Raw genomic sequence first — 23,967 nt, 5'->3', positions numbered from 1 at the left:
ATAAGCAATAATTTCTTGGTTTTATTTCTATATTAAAAATACCGAAAGGGGCGGGGGGAAACGATAACACTATGTAGTTTCAGATATAACAAAATGGACTTGCGACACTTAAACCCGGCAATTGAAATTATTACCGAGAATGCATGGTGGATGTTTGGTATTTTATTCCTACACATTCTTACACCAAAAGCCCTGGTTTAAATGTGCTTGGTTGTCCACACATCATCGCAAAAAGCCGTCATTTCAGTAAGTTTGTAATTTCAATCTGAAATCCCACCCCCCTTTAGTTTTGCAGTGCAATCTTTTGCCTTCCATACACAGCTTGTTGGTTCGGCTGTCGGAAGACCCGTCCCGTTCTATAAATCAGGATTTACAAATCCAATGGCTTGAGTTCGCACATGGTAGGAAGCGACGGAAGGGTAATCTGCAAGATTTCGGCCTAACCTTGGAGAGACCCCAGGCTGAAGTTCAACCTCGGCTGTGGAGTGAGTCCGGCAAATAAACAATGAATCTTGATTGGTTGAAGGAGCCGCCATTAGCTGGATTCACGCAGAAGGCATCCACAGTGGTATTGTGTACATTTTAATTAATATTGCTTAGGGTTGGTTATTCACCTTCTTCAGGGGTTGTGGCCGGAGAGATCTCCAGAAAGCCCACTGATCTGTAGACGGATGCAGGATTCGTTCCTCTCTCTCTACTTCAGGGGTAGTCAACCTTGGCTCTTTTATGACTCGTGGACTTCAACTCCCAGAATTCCTGAGCCAGCCATGCTGAGGAGAAAGGGAGAGGTTTCCAAGCTGAGCCATGCTGGCTCAGGAATTCTGGGAGTTGAAGTCCACGAGTCATAAAAGAGCCAAGGTTGACTACCCCTGCTCTACTTCTGTTAATATTTGCCTGAACCCACTCTGGAAGATCAACCATTGGCTACACCCTCAACCTCAGATGATGGTGCATGGAAGGTCTGGAGAAGCAAAGATGGAATCCCTCCAAGATGGAGTGGGTTTCCATAGGGGATCCTACCATTGTAAAGAAACACCTTCTTTAATTCAGAAACGGGGTCCTATTCCACCATTCGGAGATGGCTCAAAATGTGAGGGTCTTCCTGGACCCTCACGGTTCCTGGTCAACCAGCAGGTGACAACCGTGATCAGATTTTGTAACTTGTACACCACTGGCAGCCCTTCCTGGATGGAGACACCCCGCTGTCGTCGTTCCTTTATGTGGCTCGGCTTGAAAAAATGATAATAATTTTCAATTCTTCCACGGCTGCTTTCACTTCGTTGATTTACCTTTAGATGGAATTGTATCACTCTGGAACAAACGCATCCTTTCATTTCTCTACAACAGTTGAGATTTAAATTTGCTTATTCTGGCTTTCTCCTCCCTCTCCTTAATATGTCCTGATATTGACAGAAAAGAATCTGCAAAGTATAATTATAGAAGGAAATTATTAACGGGCAATTTAGCCATTTGCATGCAGTTTTTCATTGCTGGGTTTTTTCCCCTCTCTTAACAATTTGAATTATGCAAACCAACTACTAGCCTTAAAGTTTACAGAGACATATTTTGATTAAAAATGGATATATGTGTCACAGTCATATAAGCTTTCATGATGTACTGGAAGGCGCGTCGTATTTCAGACCCGTTGGCTACACCGTTGAAATAAATTCCGAAGACGCTGTTATATATTTAAGGTGCAGATACTGTAAATATCAGAGAATACTTAATGGCAAGTTTTATTTCTTTTAACAATTAGAAGACAAAACAATTAAAATTTGCAGTTCAGAACATGCACATTCACCAAATGCCAATGACATGTAACACTGCATAGAAGTGAATATATTATTAAAATTTAATAACATTATAAAACAGTGCATTTAACATCCATTTAAAACGAAACCTGAGTAAACTACCATAAACACGGAATCAAAAATTTTTTTTTTTCTCTCCATTCATGCAGCTTCACAATTTCCACAGGAGTTTCAGCAGTAATGGTTTAAGAGAGTGGGAAAAAATCCTACTTTACCTCGAATGCAGTAGTCCTAAATATTATATAATTCCCTATGGTTTTTTTTTTTTTTTTTTTTAATCAACACTTCATGAAAATTGCAGCAGAAAACAAAGTTAATGCATTATGGCTTTAAAATTGTAGAACAGGTTAAAACAACCACACTGAAACATGATTTAGCTTTTAACACACCTGGGCCACAGTTTTTGCAATCACAAAATTTTAAATGGCTGCCAAGTCTGTGCTGAAACCACTTAAGAAGCGAGTAGATACGTACATTCACCGTCTATTTTCACCCTAATTTATCGACTAACTCGATCCGTTTCATGGGTCTTGAACGTATTTTAGAACAGAGGCCTCCAACCTTTCCAGGGTCCAGGCCCGGAGGGAAAGAGAGCGCACATGCACACATGCAAATGGCACCACATGCGCTGGCGTGGTGCTACTGGCCCCGTTTGTGCATGTGCAAATGGGCCACATATACCCGCCCAGTACTAGTGGCCCTGTTTGCGCATGTGCAAATGGGTCGCGGACACCCGCCTGGCACTAGCGGCCCCATTCGCACCCGTGCACATGCACAAACGGGGGCACGGGCGCTAGCGCGAGTGGGGAGGGAGCGCCAGCCATTTCCGTGGGCTGCGGCCCATAGGTTGGGGACCTCTGTTTTAGAATACGTTCGGCGTGTAGCTGTTTCTGAGTTGACCATTCCATGCTAACAAAATGAAGTTGGCAATCTAGCTGTTTACCAACGCTTCACTTCTGCATACCGAACATAAATTTTGATGCCTCTTTCAGCTAACAGAGAAATAATGAGTTTTACAGCACAAGCATGCATCAGATCAGATTCACACAGTCACATGCAGACAGATTACTAAAACGTAACTGAAACAACGGCTTTTCCACAATACAGGAACCAGTAGGGGGAAAAAAAATAAAAGATCCTATGGTCCAATTGTCAAGCAAGTAAAGAGTTTAGCATTAATTGATTTAAAAAAAAGGATGTCTTCCCGTATGAGATTGTATTATGTTTTTTTTGAAGCGCTTCCTCTATTGTTATACAACTAAAAAGGTTTTCAAACTATTATATTTTATTAAAATTCATTTTTGTAAGTAAGCCTCAGCTAAGGAAACAGGACTACTTACGGCTTCACAAAGTGTATCCAATTGGTTGATTTTTCTGGTTAAATCGTACCACATTCTTACAATCATTTAATTAAAAATAACACACGGTTACAGACATTCTTTTTGATTTCTGAATGGTACCAGATTCTTTCAACGGTGATTCTTTTTTTAAAAAAACCTTAACATAAATATTCCACAGTACAAAATATACACAGAATGTACAATTTCCTTAATTTAAGTAATGAAGAAAAGTGTAATTTTTGAAACAAAATGTAAAAAAAAACCAAAAACCTAGTTGAATAAATTATGCGTATCAACCAACATCCCTAAATATACATTATATTATAGTATGCATTTCTACCTTATAGGGTAATAAATCACTTTGAAAGCTTCTCTTTTAAACAAAAAGTACAGGCTTGCAAATTAGATATGTCTTGTACATCCTGACTTGTTCAACAGTTCCAGTTTACTTGGGTTTTATCTTCTTACAAATCTGAACATTTCATTTTGTGTTTCAATCCAACCCTTTCTATACCGTTGAAGGCAGCGCAGGGCAGACAAAATTATTCTCCTCTTCATTTTATAACGCGCACTCTCAAAACATAAATAGGTCTGTTTGGCCAATATTGCGTCGCACGTGTGAAAATTTTTTCCGTCGTCTTTCCTGAACGGTTAGGAAATGGGAAGAAGGTGGGGGAAAAAAAAAAAGAGGCCTGGGATCTTGAATAGAGCGGCGTATTTAAAAGAGAGAGAGAAAAAAATCTAATGTACAATAACGGGCAGCGGGTGGGGGGGTCTATCGTTTTTGTAAGGCTAGGCCACTTGGGAAGGTTCCCTTTCCTGAATTTTAGCCAATATGCAAGATTTGTGCCTCCGTCCGGGATTCACCAAGGACAATCCGTATCAGAAGACAGCAGTAGAAATAAATTCCCGCATGCAGATCGTTATTCTAGGTCAGTTGCATGCAAGACGGTCCTTTCATGCTGGTGGGAAGGGAGTAGTGGTTGACCCCTGACCCAATTTGTATGTCAGATTATGTGCATTTTGCCACGGCGGGCTGCGCTAAATATTCCCTCTGTCAAGAGTCCGCAAGAGCTTGCATTAGAATCAGCGGTCTCTAACCGTGACAACGTTTAAGGCTTGTGGACTTCAACTCCCAGAATTCCCGTTTTGGGAGTTGGAGTCCACAAGTCTTACACGTTGCCAAAGTTGGACACCTCTGCCCTTAAGTCATAAATAACCAATGGGAAGCAATTCAGGTTTTGCTCGATTATTATCTGATTTTATTTATTTATTTATTGAGTCTAAAAGGAATATACGCCGCTAAAAACTGTACTATAAGCATGCTACAGAATTATTATTATTATTATTTTAATAATTTGCTTCAGGAACCTTTGGTGGTGGACAAGCCACCATAAATTAATGTGAAGCAATAAGTCAGGGTTTGTTTGTTTCTTTGTTTGTTTTGAGATGCTCTTAATTGTGTAAATCTGACCATGTGAATCTGTGGGGTGTCTGTGTGCACAATAGGTCGATTTATTTGGCTCTCGTTGATGTATTATGTATCTATGCCAGAAATAACTTTCCTGAAGGCAATTTCAGGCTGTAAGATTGAAAAGTCCTTTTTCAGTAACAGGCTTTATGGATTACTGGTTTATTTTCCGCTTAGCCCGAGAAATTTTATACTGTGAGTGCCATTATGAAATAAATATGAAAGACTGTATACTTAAATCATAAATATATGTTTCATATGTGCAGTATTTAATAGTGTTTCTATTACACAGCAGTTTTTAAAAATGGAAACATGACCCAGAAACTCTGAATTTATCGTTAACTTTTCTCCTTCCCTATAGTTAAATTAACTGCACATGTCACAGAAGTTAGACAGGGAACTGACTATACAAAATATATTATAGATAAACTGAAATGGCTATTAACACGCATAGTGGAAAAACGACTGCAATTGAATCGGCTTTTTCATTCTGATTTTACAAAATGACAAGATTTAAAAACATTTACTCAAAACATTTCCGTTAATGAGAAGGGAAGTTTTACGTTACTAGCTAGAAAATGTTTCTATTTAAAACACACACAAACCCTTGTTAATTTTAAATCCTCAAACCTTTGCATACTTTTAATTTAAATCAAATTTGGGCATGTACAAACAGAACCTATTAAATACCCCAAATAAACTGATTTATAGTGCAAACTGAACGTATACGGTAGTATAGTACTAAACTGATATTACTGATTCCTTTTTTTTTCTTCAGATTATCGTGACTAACAAGGGTAAATTATGTTCTAGTAAACTAATTTATATATAAAATGCTCCGTAAATAAAAATCTGTATTTTCAAGCACACCTCCACCCCAACCCGCTAAGGACAATCAGTTTCTGACTTCTGTAAATATTACAAAATTCTGGATTGGCTTCTCTTTATAGGGCCTATAGATGGGTAACCATAGGGCAGTGATGGCGAACCTTTTAGAGACCGAGTGCCCAAACTGCAACCCATAACCCACTTATGTATCGCCGGGTGCCGGGTGGGTGTGGCCCACTTGGGCGCAGCTACAGTGGGCGTGGCAGACTGGGTGGGCATGGCCATTGGATGGGTGTGGCTGCAGTAGTCATGGCAGACTGGGTGGGCGTGGCCATTGGATGGGTGTGGCTACAGTAGTCATGGCAGACTGGGTGGGCATGGCCGGGGGGGCGTGGCCACCTCGTTGCTTATGAGGAGGGACACCTGTGGGAGATCCAGGGGGTCTCTGGCGGGTGGGATGGTGGGCTCCGCAATGGCGGCTCCAGGCTGGCTGGCCTTAGGCCAGTGATGGCGAACTTTTAGAGACCACGTGTGCTGGGGTGATGGCGCGTGCCCACAGAGAGGGCTCCGCGTGCCGCCTCTGGCACGCGTGCCATAGGTTCGCCACCACTGCCATAGGGGGTGGATGCACATCTGAACAGTCGCTAATTACAGTTGCCTCTTTCTCGTCTGACAATGTTCACGCCTGTTTGGGAAACAGGAAACTTAGTTAAGGCACCATCCTTCTCTCTTTGCCAATCCCAACAAGCAACCATTGCTTTTATTTTATTTTTTTTTTAAATGAAAGTTCCTGATGACATGCATGGGGAGGGCGGCAAAGGAACATATGAATCGCGCAGACAAATGTCACCACATTGGGACTCTTAAGCGGGTTAACAAGTCTCAAGGACACACACTCCTGACAAAGAGAAAACGAACGCTGTGTGTCGAATGTACACATTCTGTGACGAGAGCGCGAACGCAAAAAGAAAGGCATCTGTAAGGCCAAAGGTGAAAGGAAAAAAAAACCACCGATCCGAAATTAAACGCATCGAAACCAAACCCTATCAGTTTTCGTATTATTGTAAAACTTTTCAAGTACAGAGTATCAAACATGCAATTCTGACGTCGGACACCGTTGCTAACACACAGGAGGACTAGGATGACACCTATGGAATTTCTTTGGCAAACAAGCTCATTCCTTCTGAAGTATCTTGCTTTGCAATCTTTCTTTGTCACATGAATTAAGGTAATTAAAATGGTTCTTTAGCACTTGTGGAAATCAAAGGCTCATTATTTAATTTCGCCACCTATACGCCTTGGCAAAGGCTCGGCTTCTCAATGTATAGCCTATGTTGATCAATCTCAACATATATTGAATATTTACCCCTCCCTCTCTCTCTCTCTCTCTCTCTCTGTGTATCTACACCCAGGAACAGTACTCATCTTTACTGTAAATAAGCTGTTTGAAAAGGCTGCAGGTTAATTCTCAGTGTCTGCTTACAAAATCCGAGTCGTTTTTGGAAAATGCTGAGGGATGGTGTGTTAAAGAGTATAGTTGCACAGTGCTTACGTCTACTCAATACGCGAACTTTCAAGGAACAAGAGTTTAACCAATCTACAACTCCCCCTAATCTTGTTACTGGACCATGTTGGCAGACGCGGGAAATAACGCATTAATTTGGCTGGAATATGGCAAATACTGAAAGCCGGGGGACTTTCTCCTTCACCATTCCTCGGGCCTCTGCTTCGTCGTATCGTACGCTCTGATGACTTCCGACTGCGAGACGATCCCGTTTTCGTCTTGCGAGAAAGCGTACCCGTCTGGAAGTAGAGAGAGAGAGAGAGAGAGTCGAGCGGGCGCGAGAAGCAACAGGGATCTTTCTAACCCTCTTTAAAGCTGAAATACGGGTAAGTCCTCGACTTACGACGGTTTGTTTAGCGACCGTTCAAAGCTACGACGGCACTGGGGAAAAAAGAGTGACCTGCGACCCATTTTTCACACTTACGACTTTTCCTGCCTCCTCAGGAGGGTCAGGTGATCAAAATTCACAACTGACTCGTATTTATGACGGTCGCAGTATCCCGTGTGTGTGTGTGTGTGTGTGTGTGTGTGTGATGCGATCCCCTTGTGTGACCTTCTGACAAGCAAAGTCAACGGGGGAAGCCAGATTCGCTTAACGACTTAGCAATTGCAGGGACTCGCTCAGCAATTGTGTGGCAAGAAAAGTCGTAAAATGGGGCAAAAACTCACTGAACGGCTGGCTCACTTTGCAGCAGAAAATCTTGGGCTCAACTGTAACCGTAAGTCGAGGACTACCTGTACCGAGAAACATTTTTGTTCAGGCTAACACTAGGGACCCGCCACAGAATAAGGAAGGAAAGGATAACAGATTTGGCGAGCCATCTATACAGAGTCTCCAAACAGAAACTCAGAAGAACATTGGTCGATAATGTGACGTGATTAAAACAAGTGTGATTAAAGATTAGACCCTTTTAAATACCCAATTCCAAGAAGGAATTAAAGGACCAGGTCATCTGACCCTCTTTAGCTCAGATCTAGTCCAAGTTAAAATCTGTTGGGCACGACAGGCTATCCAACTGCTCACAAAGGTCAAGGGGTTTTATTTATTAATTCATTAAATTTATATGCTGACCATTTTATTCTTACGGTGATTCCGGGTGGCTTATAGAATGGGTGAAAATTAAAAAAAAAAGTTAATTTAAAAATTAAGAGAAACAGGAAACCAAAAACCAAGAGAAACGGGAAACCAAAAACCAAGAGGGTTGGGAATCTTCTCTCTGCCCCATCAGCCACTCCCAGGACCAGGTGTTTAGGCTCTGTTGGAAGGTCAGGAGTATGGGGGCCGACCACACCTCCAGTGGGAAAATATTGCGAGATTAATTCTCTTTAAAATCGAATTATTTTTTTTTTTAAAAAAATATTCATCTGCTTATTTGTTTTTATGTGTTTGCCCTTTGCTTTTTTGCTTTGCCAAGTCTTCCAGCGTAGCTGAAAATCAGTTTACACTGCAGGAGGCAGATGAAACTTTAGAAGAATATATATGAGCTAATCGGCGGGCCGCCAAATTTCTGACGAGACCTTGCTGTTATTCGTGGCCCTTTTGACTTTTGTGGTGCCTTTCTTCCACACCTCCGATACTTACGAAGCAAATTCTGCTGCAAAGACTCGGAGCGGTACAAGTTGACGTGGTTTTTCTTAAAGACGTTTTTCAAGAGCTGAGCTCTTTCCGTTAAGCTAGGAAAGAAAGGTGACAAATTGATGAAACGCACTAAAATTTACGGCGGGCGGGCAGGCGGGCGGGGCAGAAACCCAGACTGCGATAACGATTGAACAGAATATTGGAAACCAACAAATGGCAGCAATCCTCACCCGTTTAACACCAATGTGTTAAATGGGTGACATATATAACACCAGCTATATGCAGCTACTCAGGGACTGTAAATGGAATTATTTATTGGCAACGCTACTTCGGTTTGAGCTCTTATTTATCAAAGCCAGAAGATTTCTCTTACTAGTTCTGTATTATAATAATAATAATAATAATAATAATAATAATAATAATAATAATAATAATAATAATAGGTAGACAAAATGCCAAATCCAGTCTGAACATCTGGCTGACTGTGCGATGATCAATAATAATAATAATAATAATAATAATAATAATAATAATAATAATAATAAAGTTGGAAGGGACCTTGGAGGTCATCTAGTCCAACCCCCTGCTCAGGCAGGAACCCTATACCATTTCAGACAAATGGCTGTCCAGTCTCTTCTTAAAAACTTCCAGTGTTGGAGCATTCCCCGCTTCTGGAGGCAGGTTGTTCCACTGGTTAATTGTTCTCACTGTCAGGAAGTTTCTCCTTAGTTCCAGGTTGCTTCTCTCCTTGATGAGTTTCCATCCGTTGCTTCTTGTCCTGCCTTCTTCTGGTGCTTTGGAGAATAGCTTGACTCCCTCTTCTTTGGGGCAGCCCCTGAGATATTGGAAGACTGCTATCATGTCCCCCCTCGTCCTTCTCTTCATTAAACTAGACATACCCAATTCCAGCAACCGTTCTTTGTATGTTTTAGCCTCCAGTCCCCTGATCATCTTTGTTGCTCTTCTCTGCACTCTTTCTAGAGTCTCAGCATCTTTCTTACATCGTGGGGACCAAAACTGGATGCAGTATTCCAAGTGTGGCCTTACTAAGGCATTGTAAAGTGGTATTAATACTTCACGGGCTCTTAATAAGTATTGTTAACTGGAAAGATGACGATTATTTTTGTTTACTTTGTGCTTTAAATCAGGGTTGTAGATTTAGCCTCAAAATGAATTTAAGCGGCCAAGCAAGCTTTTGGTACGTTTTACAGGAGGGTGTCAATACATTTCTGGTTGATGATTTAACGGAATAAAGCAGAGCTGAATTCATGTTATCTTAAACATTTGAATGTTAGGACTTAAATCAGCAAGGTGGTGATGGTCAGATTGCTGTCATGGGAGGCATCCAGGAAGAAACAGGTAGTCCTTGACTTACGACCACAATGGAGCCCAAAATTGGTGTAGGGGTTTCCTGCCTGAGCAGGGGGTTGGACTAGATGACTCCAAGGTCCCTTCCAACTTTTTATTATTATTATTATTATTATTATTATTATTATTATTATTATTATTATTATTATTATTATTATTATTATTATAGATCCAATCTAGAATTAAGGAGAACATTCCTGAGAGGGGGAACAATTAACCAGTGGAACAGCTTGCTTCCAAAAGCTGTGGGAGCTGCATCACTGGAGGTTTTTAAGAAGAGACTGGGCAGCCATTTGTCCAAACGGGTATAGGTTGGACTAGAAGACCTCCAAGGTCCCTTCCGACTTTGTTATTCTGTCTGCTCAGCATGGCTTCAAGATTCTTCCATCCCTTTGACAATAGTTTCGTTCTAGGTCTTCCCGATTTCTTCCCTCCTTTACACCACTCCATTAAAAGTTGTAAAAAGAGGGAAAATAAACCACAGGTTTGGAAAACACAGGTGACACCCTCTAACTGCTGCAAGGTATTTAGTGAGTCTTGTCTTGTAAAGGGTTAGGAAGGGAGAGCTAAAGGCATTAAAATGATACAATGGCATTTTAATTATAGACTATGGTACCAGCAGCATCTATTTGAATTACAGGTTGATGAAACAATACTGCTAACTACACTGTAATTACTTACATATTATATTTACTCTGTAGCTATAATATAATTATTGTTATGTTATAATATATTGTAATATATTATATTATAGTTGCTCTAACTACTCTACTGTGACTGTAACTACTCTGGGTGATGAAGCCAAGAAAAAAAAGAGAGAGAGAATACCACTACGTGGAAATAACAGTAGAGAAGAAATAATAGTACAAGGAATGAATGGATTGAATTGAAGTTTTACAAAAAAAAAATTAAATTTGCAAGGTCAAGGGCTACTCCCAAGCAGAAGCTATTCTTCAGGTATATTCAAATGCAGACTTGTGTGCAGCCATTTTGAAGTCCTTTGTTTCCAACAGCTCCTTCCCTTCTGATTAGGGATTCAACTATTTCCCCTCCAGGCCCGTTGAACTATACGTATCGTAATGAACTATGAGTAGAAATAAGGTCCCTTAACTGGCAAGATGCAACAGGACAGGCTACAGGCTAGCCCCAGCTCCTCTCAGCAGGCTGAACTACCTGCATAGTTGGTTAAAGTGGATATTGAATTAATTGGAAGAGAATGCAATATTTGGTCCATTCTATGAGCAAAATTCATTCAAGAGCCTTTATGACTTTGATTTTAGACTCCAAGCGATGAGGTCAAGTATTCCAATATCTCAGGGGCTGCCCCAAAGAAGAGGGAGTCAAGCTATTCTCCAAAGTGCCTGAAGGCAGGACAAGAAGCAATGGATGGAAACTAACCAAGGAGAGAAGCAACCTAGAACTAAGGAGAAACTTCCTGACAGTGAGAACAATTAAACAGTGGAACCACCTGCCTCCAGAAGCGGTGAATGCTCCAACACTGGAAGTTTTTAAGAAGAGACTGGACAGCCATTTGTCTGAAATGGTATAGGGTTTCCTGCCTGAGCAGGGGGTTGGACTAGATGACCTCCAAGGTCCCTTCCAACTTTATTATTATTATTATTAAATCAGGCTGAAGCACATAAACAGAATGCTAATATTCGAGCTTGGGGGAAAATTCCCGATAATCATATTCTACCTTTTTCCTTGTAGAACAGCGCCCGGATCTTGCGATTTGGCTTCCAACTCCTGAACTTCATCTACTAAGGTTTTAAATGCTGCCCTCTTCACTCTAAAATAAGATTTTAAAAACTTTTTGTTAGTTTGTTTCAAAATTCTAAGGCTTTTTTTTTTAATCGGTCTGCAAATAGGGGTGTAAAATTAAATGTAACCCGATTAACGTTAAATTCAGCCCCGCAATAATATTATCTGAGAAAGAATATATATTACACTGGTGCAGCCCACAGAAAACTCAGATTATTCATTCATTTTTTTTAAGATTAACCATTAGGGAACTGGGGAGTAAGATTTTCCAAAGAAGCATTGTATTCATACAGTAACATTTTTTACTTTCACATAATAAAACTGTGATACACAGCATATACATTGTTCTCCTCTGAAGAGTAATCTCAACCAAAAGAACAATCTGCAAAAGTAGGTCATAATTTAGTAGACTTAAGGAATCAACTCTCCATACACGTGTAAATCTAATTGAGCTTGTATTTAATTAGGAAGATATGCCAATAATTATACTGCATCGTTAAATGCACTGACTTAGGAATGCATCCTGTTGAACTAATGGGATTTTGTCCTGAGTAGCTGTGAAGATGGCATAGTAATTTTAGGTAATTAACAAATGGGCAGATTAATTATTTGGTAGGCCATATATTAATTATATCATACTTACACTTTATATGCTACATCAAATATCAGTGCTGTCACTGGAATACTAAATAAGCCCATCCAGAAGATTCCGGAGCTGAACAACATCACGGCCTAGATAGGTTGAAAAAACAAAAAACATATACAATGAAACATTTGCAATCATGGTAAATAAAATATCTGTGGAAGGCTGATCTTCATAAATCACCTATGTAGAAAAAAAAAATAGCACCAATGGAAGAGAATGTTTGTAACTCAGGGTTGAACTGTGGGGGTCCTTGGTGCTGTCTGAACTTGGTTCTTTTCTTGCAGACGTTTCATTACCCAACTAGGGAACATACTCAGTGCTAGAAAGGAATAGGGTTTGTGGAGAGGAAGAGGAGGAGGGAAGGAAGGAAGGAAGGAAAGAAAGAAAGAAAGACAACTGTGGGGTCCTTTGTGCTTTCTGGAATTGGTTGTTTTCTTGCAGACATTTCATAATTTCATCTGTGCCAGAAGGAAGTGGTGTGTGTGTGTTTGTGTATGTATATCTATCCCACTCCCTTCTGCCGCTGATGACGTTACCTAGTTGGGTAAGAAACATCGGCAAGAAAACCACCCAGCTCAGAGAGCACCAAGGACCCCACCGTCCTCCTCCTCCTCTCCACAAACCACCCCACTCCCTTCTAGCACTGATGATGTTCCCTAGTTGGGTCATAAAAGGTCTGCAAGAAAACCACCCAGCTCAGAGAGCACCAAGGACCCCACCGTCCTCCTCCTCCTCCACTCTGCAAACGCCTTTTTCTGTTCTAGTTGGTTAATGAAATGCCTGCAAGGAAAGCAACGAGCTCAGAACGCCGCACGAACCCCCCCCACCCCCCCGTTAAAAAAAATTGAGCTCCGGCCTATAAAAATGTTATTTTATTTTCTCCAGCGGTTGCGAAGCGAAGGGACTCTTCCTGGCTGAAGGAGAGAGCCCGTTTGTGACTGGTGGGTTGTTTCCTTGCCTGGAAATGGAAGACCAAAGGCTGGCGTGGCACGATTCTCCCAGAAGGGAAGAGTCTCAACATCTTTTTTTACATCCTGGTGACCAAAACTGGATGCAGGATTCCAAGTGTGGCCTTGCCAAGGCATTTATTTATTTATTTATTGAATTTATATACCGCCCTATCTCCCTTACGGGACTCAGGGCGGTGAACAGGCGATAATAAAAACCACGATAAATATACACAAATTTCTGTTCTAAAATCAAATTAAATAACAGGCCTGCTCTAAAAACACACCCATACAAAACCCCCACTAAAACATAATCAAACTACGCCAGGCCGGCCGCACGGAATAGATGGGCCTTCAGGGCTCGGCGAAAAAGGCGCAGGTCCGCGACTGTACGTAGGTTGGGGGGGTAGGTCATTCCAGAGGGCGGGAGCTGCCACAGAGAAGGCTCTCCCCCTGGGGGTCGCCAGCCGGCATTGACTGGCCGACGGCACCCTAAGGAGGCCCTCTCTGTGGGAGCGGACTGGTCGAAGGGAGATATTTGGTAGGAGGCGGTCTTGCAAATACCTAGGTCCATTGCCACGGAGCGCTTTAAAGGTTGTTACTAACACCTTGAAGCGCACCCGGAAGGCCACCGGCAGCCAGTGCAGCTCGCGCAGGAGAGGTGTTACATGGGAGTATCTAGAGGCCCCCCAAATCCCCTGCGCAGCCGCATTCTGAACTAGCTGGAGCCTCCAGGTGCACCTCAAGGGGAGCCCCATGTAAGAGCGTTGCAATAGTCCAGGCGGGAAACAACGAGAGCTTGAGTGACCGTGCGTAGAGCGTCACGATCCAGAAAGGGGCGCAACTGGCGTATCAGGCCACTATTTAAATGGAACCGTAGGGATACAAGTGACTTTACAGGTGGGATGGAAACTGCTCTGGGATTTAATCCAAGTTTTGCGCACGGAGAAACGAATACGAGGCTCGGCGGAATTAGATCCATAACGTACAGAAAAAGAAAAAAAAAAAGAGGCCAGTTGCTCTTTCTGAGTGTGTTGCATAAGTGCTCAAGAAAGAAAAGCCGAGTTGACATGTAGCTTCTAATGGGGTGGGGTGTGTGTGTGTGTGTGTGTGTAGGGGGGGAAGCAGGCTAAAACGATAAATAGGACTCATTTCTGAATTAAAAAAATAAAGGCCAAAAATGGCCGGGGTTAAAGGGGTGGGGGGGTGGGTGGGATTTAAATAGAATTCCTTTAAAAAAAGAAAAGAAGGTTCTTAATGACTTTTTTTTTTTAAAGTTAGGGAAACTCCAAAAGAGCCATTCTCCCTCGCCTAAGCCCCCCTTGTATTAAAAAGTTGCTCGGCGAAACAGCAGAATTGATAATGTGGGTCTCAGGATGTTAATTCTGAGCATTGTGATGCTAACTACGAACCAAGGAACAACGGGGGCGCCCACCGTCACTCAACCCAGCCTTTGGCTTTACAAATGGGCAGACCTGAATTGAAAAGGGTGTGTGTGTGTGTGTTAGGAGAAGGAAAAAACCACCAAGGTTTTCCTGCATCATATTTGAAAGCCTGTCAGATTTTTTTTTCCCCCCTCTCTCCCCCTCCCTTTTGCAGAGTTAATCCAAAACTCAAAGATTTAAAGCTGACATTCACATTAAACACAGAAAGCTCCTTTGTACCGTTTTGGGTGAAGAGGGAGAAAAGGCACAATCCCACGGAGGTATTTCCTTCCTTTCTGTCTGTGTGAGTGTGTGTGTGTGTGTGTGTGTGTGTGGGCTCAGCAGCACCATTTTGTCCCTAACTTTTCACATCTCTCTGCCCGCAGACGGGTCAGCTGGGAAACGGCAAAAGGGATCCAGGGCAGACAATGGCGCTAAGAGGGAGGGGGCCTGTTCTGGGCCGGACTCCCGTCTGCTGCCTTTTCGCGATTTACAAATTCGCCGGGGGGGGGGCGGGGGGGGGCTCCCCGGTGCCAAGTCTCCTGCCCCCCCCTCCCGGCCCCTTTCGGCCTTGGGAAATCGAGCGCAACCTGCTCAAAAGACGTAAGGGAGAAAATAATACAAAATCGCCAGCGAATCGGCCCCCGTGGCGCCGAACGGGGTTAGAACCTGTTCCCGCGTCCGCGGGTGAAAGCGTCCCTCTTCATTCCTGGTCGGTTAAAAAAGCGATTTTCAGAAACAGGCAAGACGCATTTGGATCGGTGGCTTTCACCGCTTCACCAAGCTGGGCTGCCTTATTCGCCGATTAGATATTTATCCTCGAGATGGCGAGCATGTAGAATGCTTCTTCCTCCTATTTTCCCCACAATAACCCTGTGAGGTTGGTTGGGCTGAGAGAGTGCCAGCTGCCTTTCATGGCTAAGGCAGGACTAGAACTCACCGTCTCCTGGTGAGTGGGCCGAAGTCACTCAGATGGGCTTCATGGCTAAGGCAGGACTAGAACTCACCGTCTCCTGGCGACTGGCCCAAAGTCACCCAGATGGCTTTCATGGCTAAGGCAGGACTAGAACTCACCGTCTCCTGGTGAGTGGGCCAAAGTCACTCAGATGGGCTTCATGGCTAAGGCAGAACTAGAACTCACCGTCTCCTGGCGACTGGCCCAAAGTCACCCAGATGGCTTTCATGGCTAAGGAAGAACTAGAACTCATCGTCTCCTGGTGAATGGCCCAAAGTCACCCAGATGGCTTTCATACTTAAGGCAGGACTAGAACTCACCGTCTCCTGGTGATTGGCCCAAAGTCACCCAGATGGCTTTCATGGCTAAGGAAGAACTAGAACTCATTGTCTCCTGGTGATTGGCCCAAAGTCACCCAGATGGCTTTCATACTTAAGGCAGGACTAGAACTCACCGTCTCCTGGTGATTGGCCCAAAGTCACCCAGATGGCTTTCATGGCTAAGGAAGAACTAGAACTCATCGTCTCCTGGTGATTGGCCCAAAGTCACCCAGATAGCTTTCATGGCTAAGGCAGGACTAGAACTCACCATCTCCTGGTGAATGGCCCAAAGTCACCCAGATGGCTTTCATGGCTAAAGCAGGACCAGAACTTATCATCTCCCAGGTTAGAGATACTCTCTTAGTATGTCTACTCAATCAGACGTCAAGAGGATGGGCCCCCTGAAGCAAACCTCAATGACGGTCCCGATCTTAGGGAACCGCTTACACCTCGACGTGCTTTTAGCCCCCATAGAACTAGTTTTCATAAACTCATTAAAATGATCCTGTTTTAAATAGGCAGCTACTGGAGCAGTTGGACTTTTCCTTTTTTGCATTGCAGATTTTTAAATTTTTAAATAAACTGGAAGGTGGGTTTTATTGAGAGGATGCTTTCCTCTTTTACCAAGGCAATTTACATATTTCTGGCAAACACATTTTTACGTATCTTTTTTCACCTTTTTTTTGGCCCACTATCTTTACCATTACTTGCTCCTGGTTTATTTTTTTTACTGTTTTCTTATTTGAACATCCTAAAATATATTTTTTTATCATCATCATTCCCTAGAGGTGAATCTTCAGGTTTCTGTTTAAATGCTTTTCTGAAACTTTTTTTTAATGCTGGCGTGTCAAATTACCATGTTTGGGAGAACTGCTAAACTGTTGAGAAGATTACAAACATGTTTTAAATCGCCTCCTGCTTGAAATAAAAATTATAACACGTGTTTTCAAAAAGTTTATGTTAATTAAAAGAAATATTACCTCCCCTGACATGTCCGGTGCCATCGGAATGACTGGCCACAAAGAAGAATAGACGCCAAAAAATACTATCCAGAGCACAATGCTGCCCCATATAGCTATATGACTAAACTGGAAAAGAAAGAAAGAAACTCAGTTAGTAAATGAATATTTTTTAAGACTGTATCTGAATCCCCCCCCAAATCCACCAGTAATTAAAAGTGTCTGTACATTGCCTAAATAGAAATGAACTGCTATCATTTATTGCGTTGTAATATTTTAAAGATATCTTACCAAAGTCCAATATGAAGTCTCCAATCCAGCTTTTAAGCACACAGTTATGACCACAAACTAAAAAACAAAAGAGGAGAGATGTTACTTTTCCTGACCAGGTTAACGTTTAACTCAGATTGAAATACGTGATTTTGTAATCAAGGAAATGTTTAACCTTCTAACATCTGTACATACATAATTTGAGAAACTTGTTATCTTGCTTCTGCATTCAGATAGGGGTTGAGTGCCCGCAAGTTACTTATATTCTGGAGCTTAGGAGTGAGTGAGTGTGCATCTCTGTGTGAGTGCATTTTGCAAAGGATTGACTGAGGAAAACACACAAACTCAACCCAGGAATTGTCCATATGTCCTCTGGGGCACAACACCAAGAGACTTTGCTTATATGAAGACATTAATGGAAAAACAAAACGATGATTATCCCAAGTCTGAAAGTAGATGATCAACAGAGGATTGCTTTTATATAAAAATGACACCAGGTGACTTGGCCTTTGGTTGTAGCTAGCAAAAGCAATCGCACTTAGACTTATATACCGCTTCATAGTGCTTTACAGCAATGTCCCCCAGCCTCTTGGGCACCACGGGACAGGGGTGTGTGGTTTCACACGTTACCTAGCCCCACACATGTGCAGATGAAGCTTTGCAACCCAGTTCCTAACGGGCCACGGAGTGGTACTGGTCCACAGCCTGAGGGTTGGGGACCCCTGTTTTACAGTCCCTCTCTAAGCAGTTTACAGAATCATCCTATTGCCCCCCCCCAACAATCTGGATCCTCATTTTACCAACCTCAAAAGGATGGAAGACTGAGTCAGTCTTGAGGATCGAACTCCTGGCGGTGGGCAGAATTAGCTTGCAATGCTGCGTTCTAACCACTGCGCCACCAGGGCTCTTAAGTGACCTCCAAGGTCCCTTCCAACTTTATTATTATTATTATTATGGATCATCGCACAGTCAGCCAGATGTTCAGACTGGATTTGGCATTTTGCCTACCTATCGAGTCCTTCCCAAGGACCTGGGATAGGCAGATGTGGATGTTTGATGGTATTACAGATATTGTCGCAGGATGGAAGCAGTTCCTAGTAAGGCCGCCTTTTGCAATTGACTAATAGCGAATTTGTCAATTATTATTACTACTACTACTACTACTACTCAGTGAGGTCACTGCAGCATACACTGCTCCTTCCGGTTTAAGATATCAGCTGGATTGATATGAGGAGAACTTACCGTATATACGGCATTTCCCAAAAGCAAGTAGTCCGAAGTTCTACCGCTGGCAAACACAGTATCTGTAAAATAATAACATTGCCAACACTAACTAAGAGATTAGGTGTCATGGTTCCGTCAGATGAAACTCTTCAAAAGAACTTCAAGGCATTGTTTACCTTAAAGGATCTTTTATTCGAGTAGCATATCGGCACTTACATAATCGAAGCTAAAAACTGAATTCCCCTCCCCTGGGCACATAGTATCAAAGCACAATTCCCTCCTCCAATTAACAGTCACAAATCACATTCCCCAGTTAGTTTGAAGCGCTGGCTTCCTCTCCAGCTCTCTAATTCTTTATCAGCTCTGGTTACAATAACCTTGATTCTCACACTAAGTTTAGTGTTGTTATGTCTAGCCGGACTCTCGTTCATATTCCCCCCTCCCAGCATCATCTAACTCTAAAAGCGAAAGGTAAAAAACGGCTTCATTTCTATCTGTTGTCAATGCAAAAACATCCGATGTCTTTCCCCTCAGTTTCCCATCCCAAGGCTGCAGGGTCGCTATTTCAAGACAGGAAGGAGAGCATTGTGTGCGCATGGGCGACCACCACCTGAACATTTATGGATTCAGTTTTATGTTTCGGAAATATAATCTTCCCATTATTTGGATGATTCCGTCGGGCTAATGAGTGACCGTATGGATTTGTTAACCGAACAAACAAACAAATTTGTACATTTCTAGTATGAATGCAGTTATTTTTATTTTTTAAAAAAATATTTACTTACCATACTGGATGGCTTTTAGTGGAAACCAAAAGAGAATTACTGAATGAAAGAGGCCATTTAAACAATGGATCCAGAAAACCTAAGCGAAAACATACAATGGTGAGAGTCACTGTGATAAAAGTAACTCTGTGAATTTTGACTCTTTATATATATATATATATTGTATATTATATATATAATATATAAATATAAATTTATATTATATACATACATGTGTGTGTGTATACACACTCACACACACACACACATACATACACGCACACACACACATGTATTTTAAAAGTATTTTAATAAAACTTTTTGTCCTGGAGATCAGTGTTGTGGTATGCCTTTCCTACAAATATATGTGTGTGCGTGGATGTATTTGTAAATAAATGTCTTTTATAGTAAAGCCAAAAACAAATGAAAAACAATAGTTGCTAATTACAAGTATCCATATTAAGCCAATTAATTGTGCACAGGAAGTGTTTTTGGTTTATACCATTTCCATGATTAACATGTTACAAATATAATACATGTTACAAATTATAATACAATTGTATCAAAAAATTGTATCAAAAAAGTACAAGAAGTCTATGTGTTTTTCTGTATTTATGTATGGACAGGGTCATTTCAAGAGTAAGTAAGAAAAAAAAACATTTTGCCATTTCTGTCAAAGGAAAGTTGTTTTGTCGTACCGTGTAACATGCTTTTCACAAGTCACAATCTTTATTGTGCTATTAGTCGCTTGAAATTGTTCAAAGAACAGAATTATGTTCTCTGCCTCAAAAAATTTTCTACCCTGCTTGTAACATCTTTGTAATATCATCTAACTGGCTAAGGTTGTATGATCCAATTTATGCCACAATACTTTGCATATTTGAACTTTGGTGTTACTCATTAACCTCTCCTTGCTGTGTCATTGACAAAAGAATATTGTTTGAGAAAAAGCTGAGAAAATTAGGATGGCTTTTTCATTTTTATGGTGAATACTTATTGTCCCATGTTAATCCTTTAACCTCTCTTCATGGCCCCTGAACTTTGACCTTTTTGATCGCAATGAACCTGTGCATTATAATTTAGGGCAATAAAAATTCTAAAACTTCCACACATCGAACCAAAAACATCTCTCTTTACAGACCATTTGAAATTGTAAAACCTATTTAAAATGAAAAACAATATAAGGTACAGGCCAGATCAGTTTCTAAACTATAAAATATAATGAAAACATCTACAAATTCATGGAATTTGACCACATTCACAATTGTGCAAAACAAAACTAAAAAAGGACACTGCACAAATATCATAACTTCACTTGCATTCACTGAACTTTTTCAAAAATAATTACATGTATTAATGAAAGACGATGCAAAAATTGTGGCAGGAAGCCTATCAGAGTAAATTGCTGAATTTTGTTTGGATCTATCTGGTCTACACAATTATTTATACTGTATTTTGTATTTAATAAAAAAAGGAATGTAAAAAAAAAAATGTAAGAAGCATTTAAGAAACTCAGGACATTTGAGCTATTTAAAGTTTCAAAGTGCTATAAATAAGAGGTATTGAAATAGAAGCAAATAAAACATCAGCCACATTAGTTTAAAACATGACCTGTATAATTATTCTCTTAATTAATTTGGTGTCAATTAATTCGGTGTTAATAAAATCACCAACATTAGTCCATATTTAAGTGTTTTACATGTATTTGTGTTGTTTACTTATACCTAATGAAGAGAACTATATACAGAAAAACAATATAACAACAATGGAAACGAAGGTCCACCACCAGCTAAGAACCTGCAGTCGAGATTTCACTTGGTTGTGTGTGTTATGATACAAAAAAATTATACTAACTGGGCTACATAATTTAATTGGCAAAATGTGTGTGTTATGTATGATACAAAAAAATATACTAACTGGGCTACATAATTTAACTGGCAAAATATACACTCTCGGGTTCAGATTTCAGATTATAATTACCCTGAAAACTCTAACTAGTACATCACTCCTTGGAAATTGTGTATCTATTATCCATGCTGCTTTTTAAAAAGTTTTTTTAAAGGACCAGGATAAATAATTTGAAAATTATTTATTATTTATTTACTCGTAATATGAAAAATTCACGGTTCGCGTGAACCCCCAAAAGTCTCAACAAACAAGCAAAAAAAAACAAAAAAAACCCCACTTCCATACACATGAATGATTGATTTGTTTGCTGGAGGTCCTCATTAAATCCTCCTCTGAAAATTAAATCGCATTAAATCCTCCTCTGAAAAATTTATGCATATTCATGAACAGCTTTTCTCTGGATAAACTAGCTAGCTCAAAAAACAGGATTGGATTTTATCGTTACTGGAGCTTACTGAGATATAGGGGACCATCATCATCATCATCATCAAACTTGTATTTAAATGATGTTAATCACATTGCTGCAAAATAGACTCAGACAGGTGTAGGTGAAATAATTACAAGTGATTTCCAACTACCTTTGAATTGAAATCCAGGGCGTTTTGGGAAGTCTTGTATAATTCAGGATATTTTAGCATATTTTCTTTCTGACAGGATCTCTCAAATATTCCGAGCGTCAAGGGGGGCAGAGCCGTAAACATCTAATGCGCAAAACCAAATACAGCGACAAAAATTTGTAATGAACGTTCAACGTATTTTAACCGTTAGCATTGTCAAAGAAATGAATTGTAAAAACTTACCACATTATAAAGCCCTATGCACCATCTTTCAAACAGGATCTGTCCAGAAAATCCGTTGACAAATGCAAACCATATCTGAAGGACAGAGTTTAAACATCAAATCAGTTTTAATGGATTCAAAGGCATCTTTTCTTGAATCAATAATGTTTTAAAAAATGGGAGAAATTTTAATGGCAGACGAGATAATAAACCTGTGAAGAATCTCCATCCTATAATTAAAAAAAAATGGCTTTAAATCAATTCTGATTAAGGTCAAATCCTTCATGATATCTGTCTCTGACACAATGTTTTACATAGATTATTTTGGTTCCACATTATCTCTGTGCTTGATTCCATCTGAATTTGAAATATACCTTCTTGATTAAATCATTCATAAGGAACATTTTTCCCAACTGTACTTCCAATCTGAAGGACTGGAATCACTAATATTTGCTAACCAAGTGTGTTCACAACAGCAACAACATAAACTTTTCGTCATAGAAAAAAAGATAACAATGAAGACAATGATTATCTATTTAACTTTTATAGGTAACTGAGCACATGATTCCTTTTTTCTTAAAAAATTATTCCCATCCTTATAGATGTTAAATCAACAGATTAATTCTAATTACCTACGAATAAAAATATACATATATATATCCCAAAATAATATTTGAATTTAATGCCTTTCTCAGCAAGACTGTTCAAAAGTTTTTCGTATCTGAAGGTTCACAATTGACTGTGCAAAATACTCATCAACCATCTGAATGTTTGCAAAATTATACGTAAATTAAATTAACCTCCTATGATTAATGTTTTGATAACTATGCCACGTTACAGTGCATAAAGCAATGTTTTAACAAGGCTCTTTTTTTCTGGATTTTTTTTTTTAAAGAGGAACAGGGATTCTGTAGACACAACAAAAATAATACCCAGCTAACGTGTGAAATAGAAATTATAGGCTTTGCTTTCAACAACTGAATTCTAAATAGATCATTAACTGATATCTAATAATTAGAGAAAAGGAGAGGAGCGCCTGAAAGCAATCTCTCACGTAGTAATTAACATAAGGAAAACTGCCATAATTTAATAGATATTGGGAAGCATTGATTTTACTTTAATCAAATGCACACAAACCTGTCCCAGCTGCAAGGATTACAGATTATGGCTGCTAATGTTTAGCCACACCAGCAGTACACTAAAAAAACAACACGTCTACTGATTTAACTTTTATCAGGTACTTAACAAAAGAATTCACAGTCCATATAAACATACTTATTAACAAGATATAAAACATTTAAGCAAAACTCTAAATGCAGGCTATGCGTACACGAATCCTGAAATATAAGCAATTATGTTCAGCACTTCAGGTAATTAATTCTTTTTTTTTTTTAAATCTAGCATTGTTCGTAGTAGAATTTAATGCAATTTAATGGAAATATAAAGTGTCACTGGACACCACTTATTTAAGTTAAATGTATCGGTCAAGATGTTTTCCAAATTCCAAGAGGACAAAAAAAAAGAAGAGAGAGGGTTGGGGCAGAAATAAATAGCCACACAGATTTTCCTAGGTTTCAGCATTGTAACTGGGAGTATAAGATCCTGGGTCAGTTGCCTGCTCTCACGCTTGAACAATGAAATGAGGTCCAGGACAGGCAGTTGTCCTTGCTACAGACATGCATATTCTGCCCATTCATTTATTCATTTGGTGTTGACACAAACTATTAAACCACTGCAAGAGCTGCAAAAGTTGAATGTAGGTTAAGTGATTGGCAGGTCTCTTCGATACGTTCGAAATACTTTCAGGGCGTTTCAAAGTCTTGCTTGTCAGAAGCGAAATGCGCTATAAAAAGTTAGAATTCTAAGATGAGACCGTAATAGTTACTAAGCTACCGATGTCCCGTTGCTGAATTAAAACTAAGATTGTCACCCACTGATTTATTTTAGTTGGAAAAAAACAACAACCAGAATGTAAAATCCAAAGCGAAGAAGAGAAATTCTGTGGGCAATGTAGGGTACCTTTTATTTCCTAGTGAAAGCTTTCAGGGA

At 40.3% G+C, this 23,967-nt stretch overlaps 1 protein-coding gene across 1 annotated transcript in view; it reads right to left on the bottom strand.

The window, feature by feature from the left end:
• Positions 1-6,244: 6,244 nt before the first annotated feature.
• The window catches only part of ATP8A1 (ATPase phospholipid transporting 8A1), a 74,717-nt gene continuing 56,994 nt past the window's right edge, over positions 6,245-23,967 (bottom strand). The window contains exons 28-37 of the mRNA XM_015827258.1: positions 21,940-22,014; positions 21,718-21,840; positions 19,253-19,331; positions 18,486-18,547; positions 17,265-17,321; positions 16,995-17,102; positions 12,366-12,454; positions 11,658-11,750; positions 8,597-8,688; positions 6,245-7,253 (exon numbers count right to left, since the gene is read on the bottom strand). Of these exons, the coding sequence (XP_015682744.1) occupies positions 7,156-7,253; positions 8,597-8,688; positions 11,658-11,750; positions 12,366-12,454; positions 16,995-17,102; positions 17,265-17,321; positions 18,486-18,547; positions 19,253-19,331; positions 21,718-21,840; positions 21,940-22,014 (876 nt within the window). The 3' untranslated portion in view covers positions 6,245-7,155. The remainder of the gene's footprint in view (positions 7,254-8,596; positions 8,689-11,657; positions 11,751-12,365; positions 12,455-16,994; positions 17,103-17,264; positions 17,322-18,485; positions 18,548-19,252; positions 19,332-21,717; positions 21,841-21,939; positions 22,015-23,967) is intronic.

The sequence above is a fragment of the Protobothrops mucrosquamatus genome, unplaced genomic scaffold (genome assembly GCF_001527695.2).
Source record: "Protobothrops mucrosquamatus isolate PMUCROS unplaced genomic scaffold, P.Mucros_1.0 scaffold3578, whole genome shotgun sequence".
Classification (NCBI taxonomy): Eukaryota; Metazoa; Chordata; class Lepidosauria; order Squamata; family Viperidae; genus Protobothrops; species Protobothrops mucrosquamatus.
This window is presented reverse-complemented; position numbering and strand designations above follow the sequence as displayed.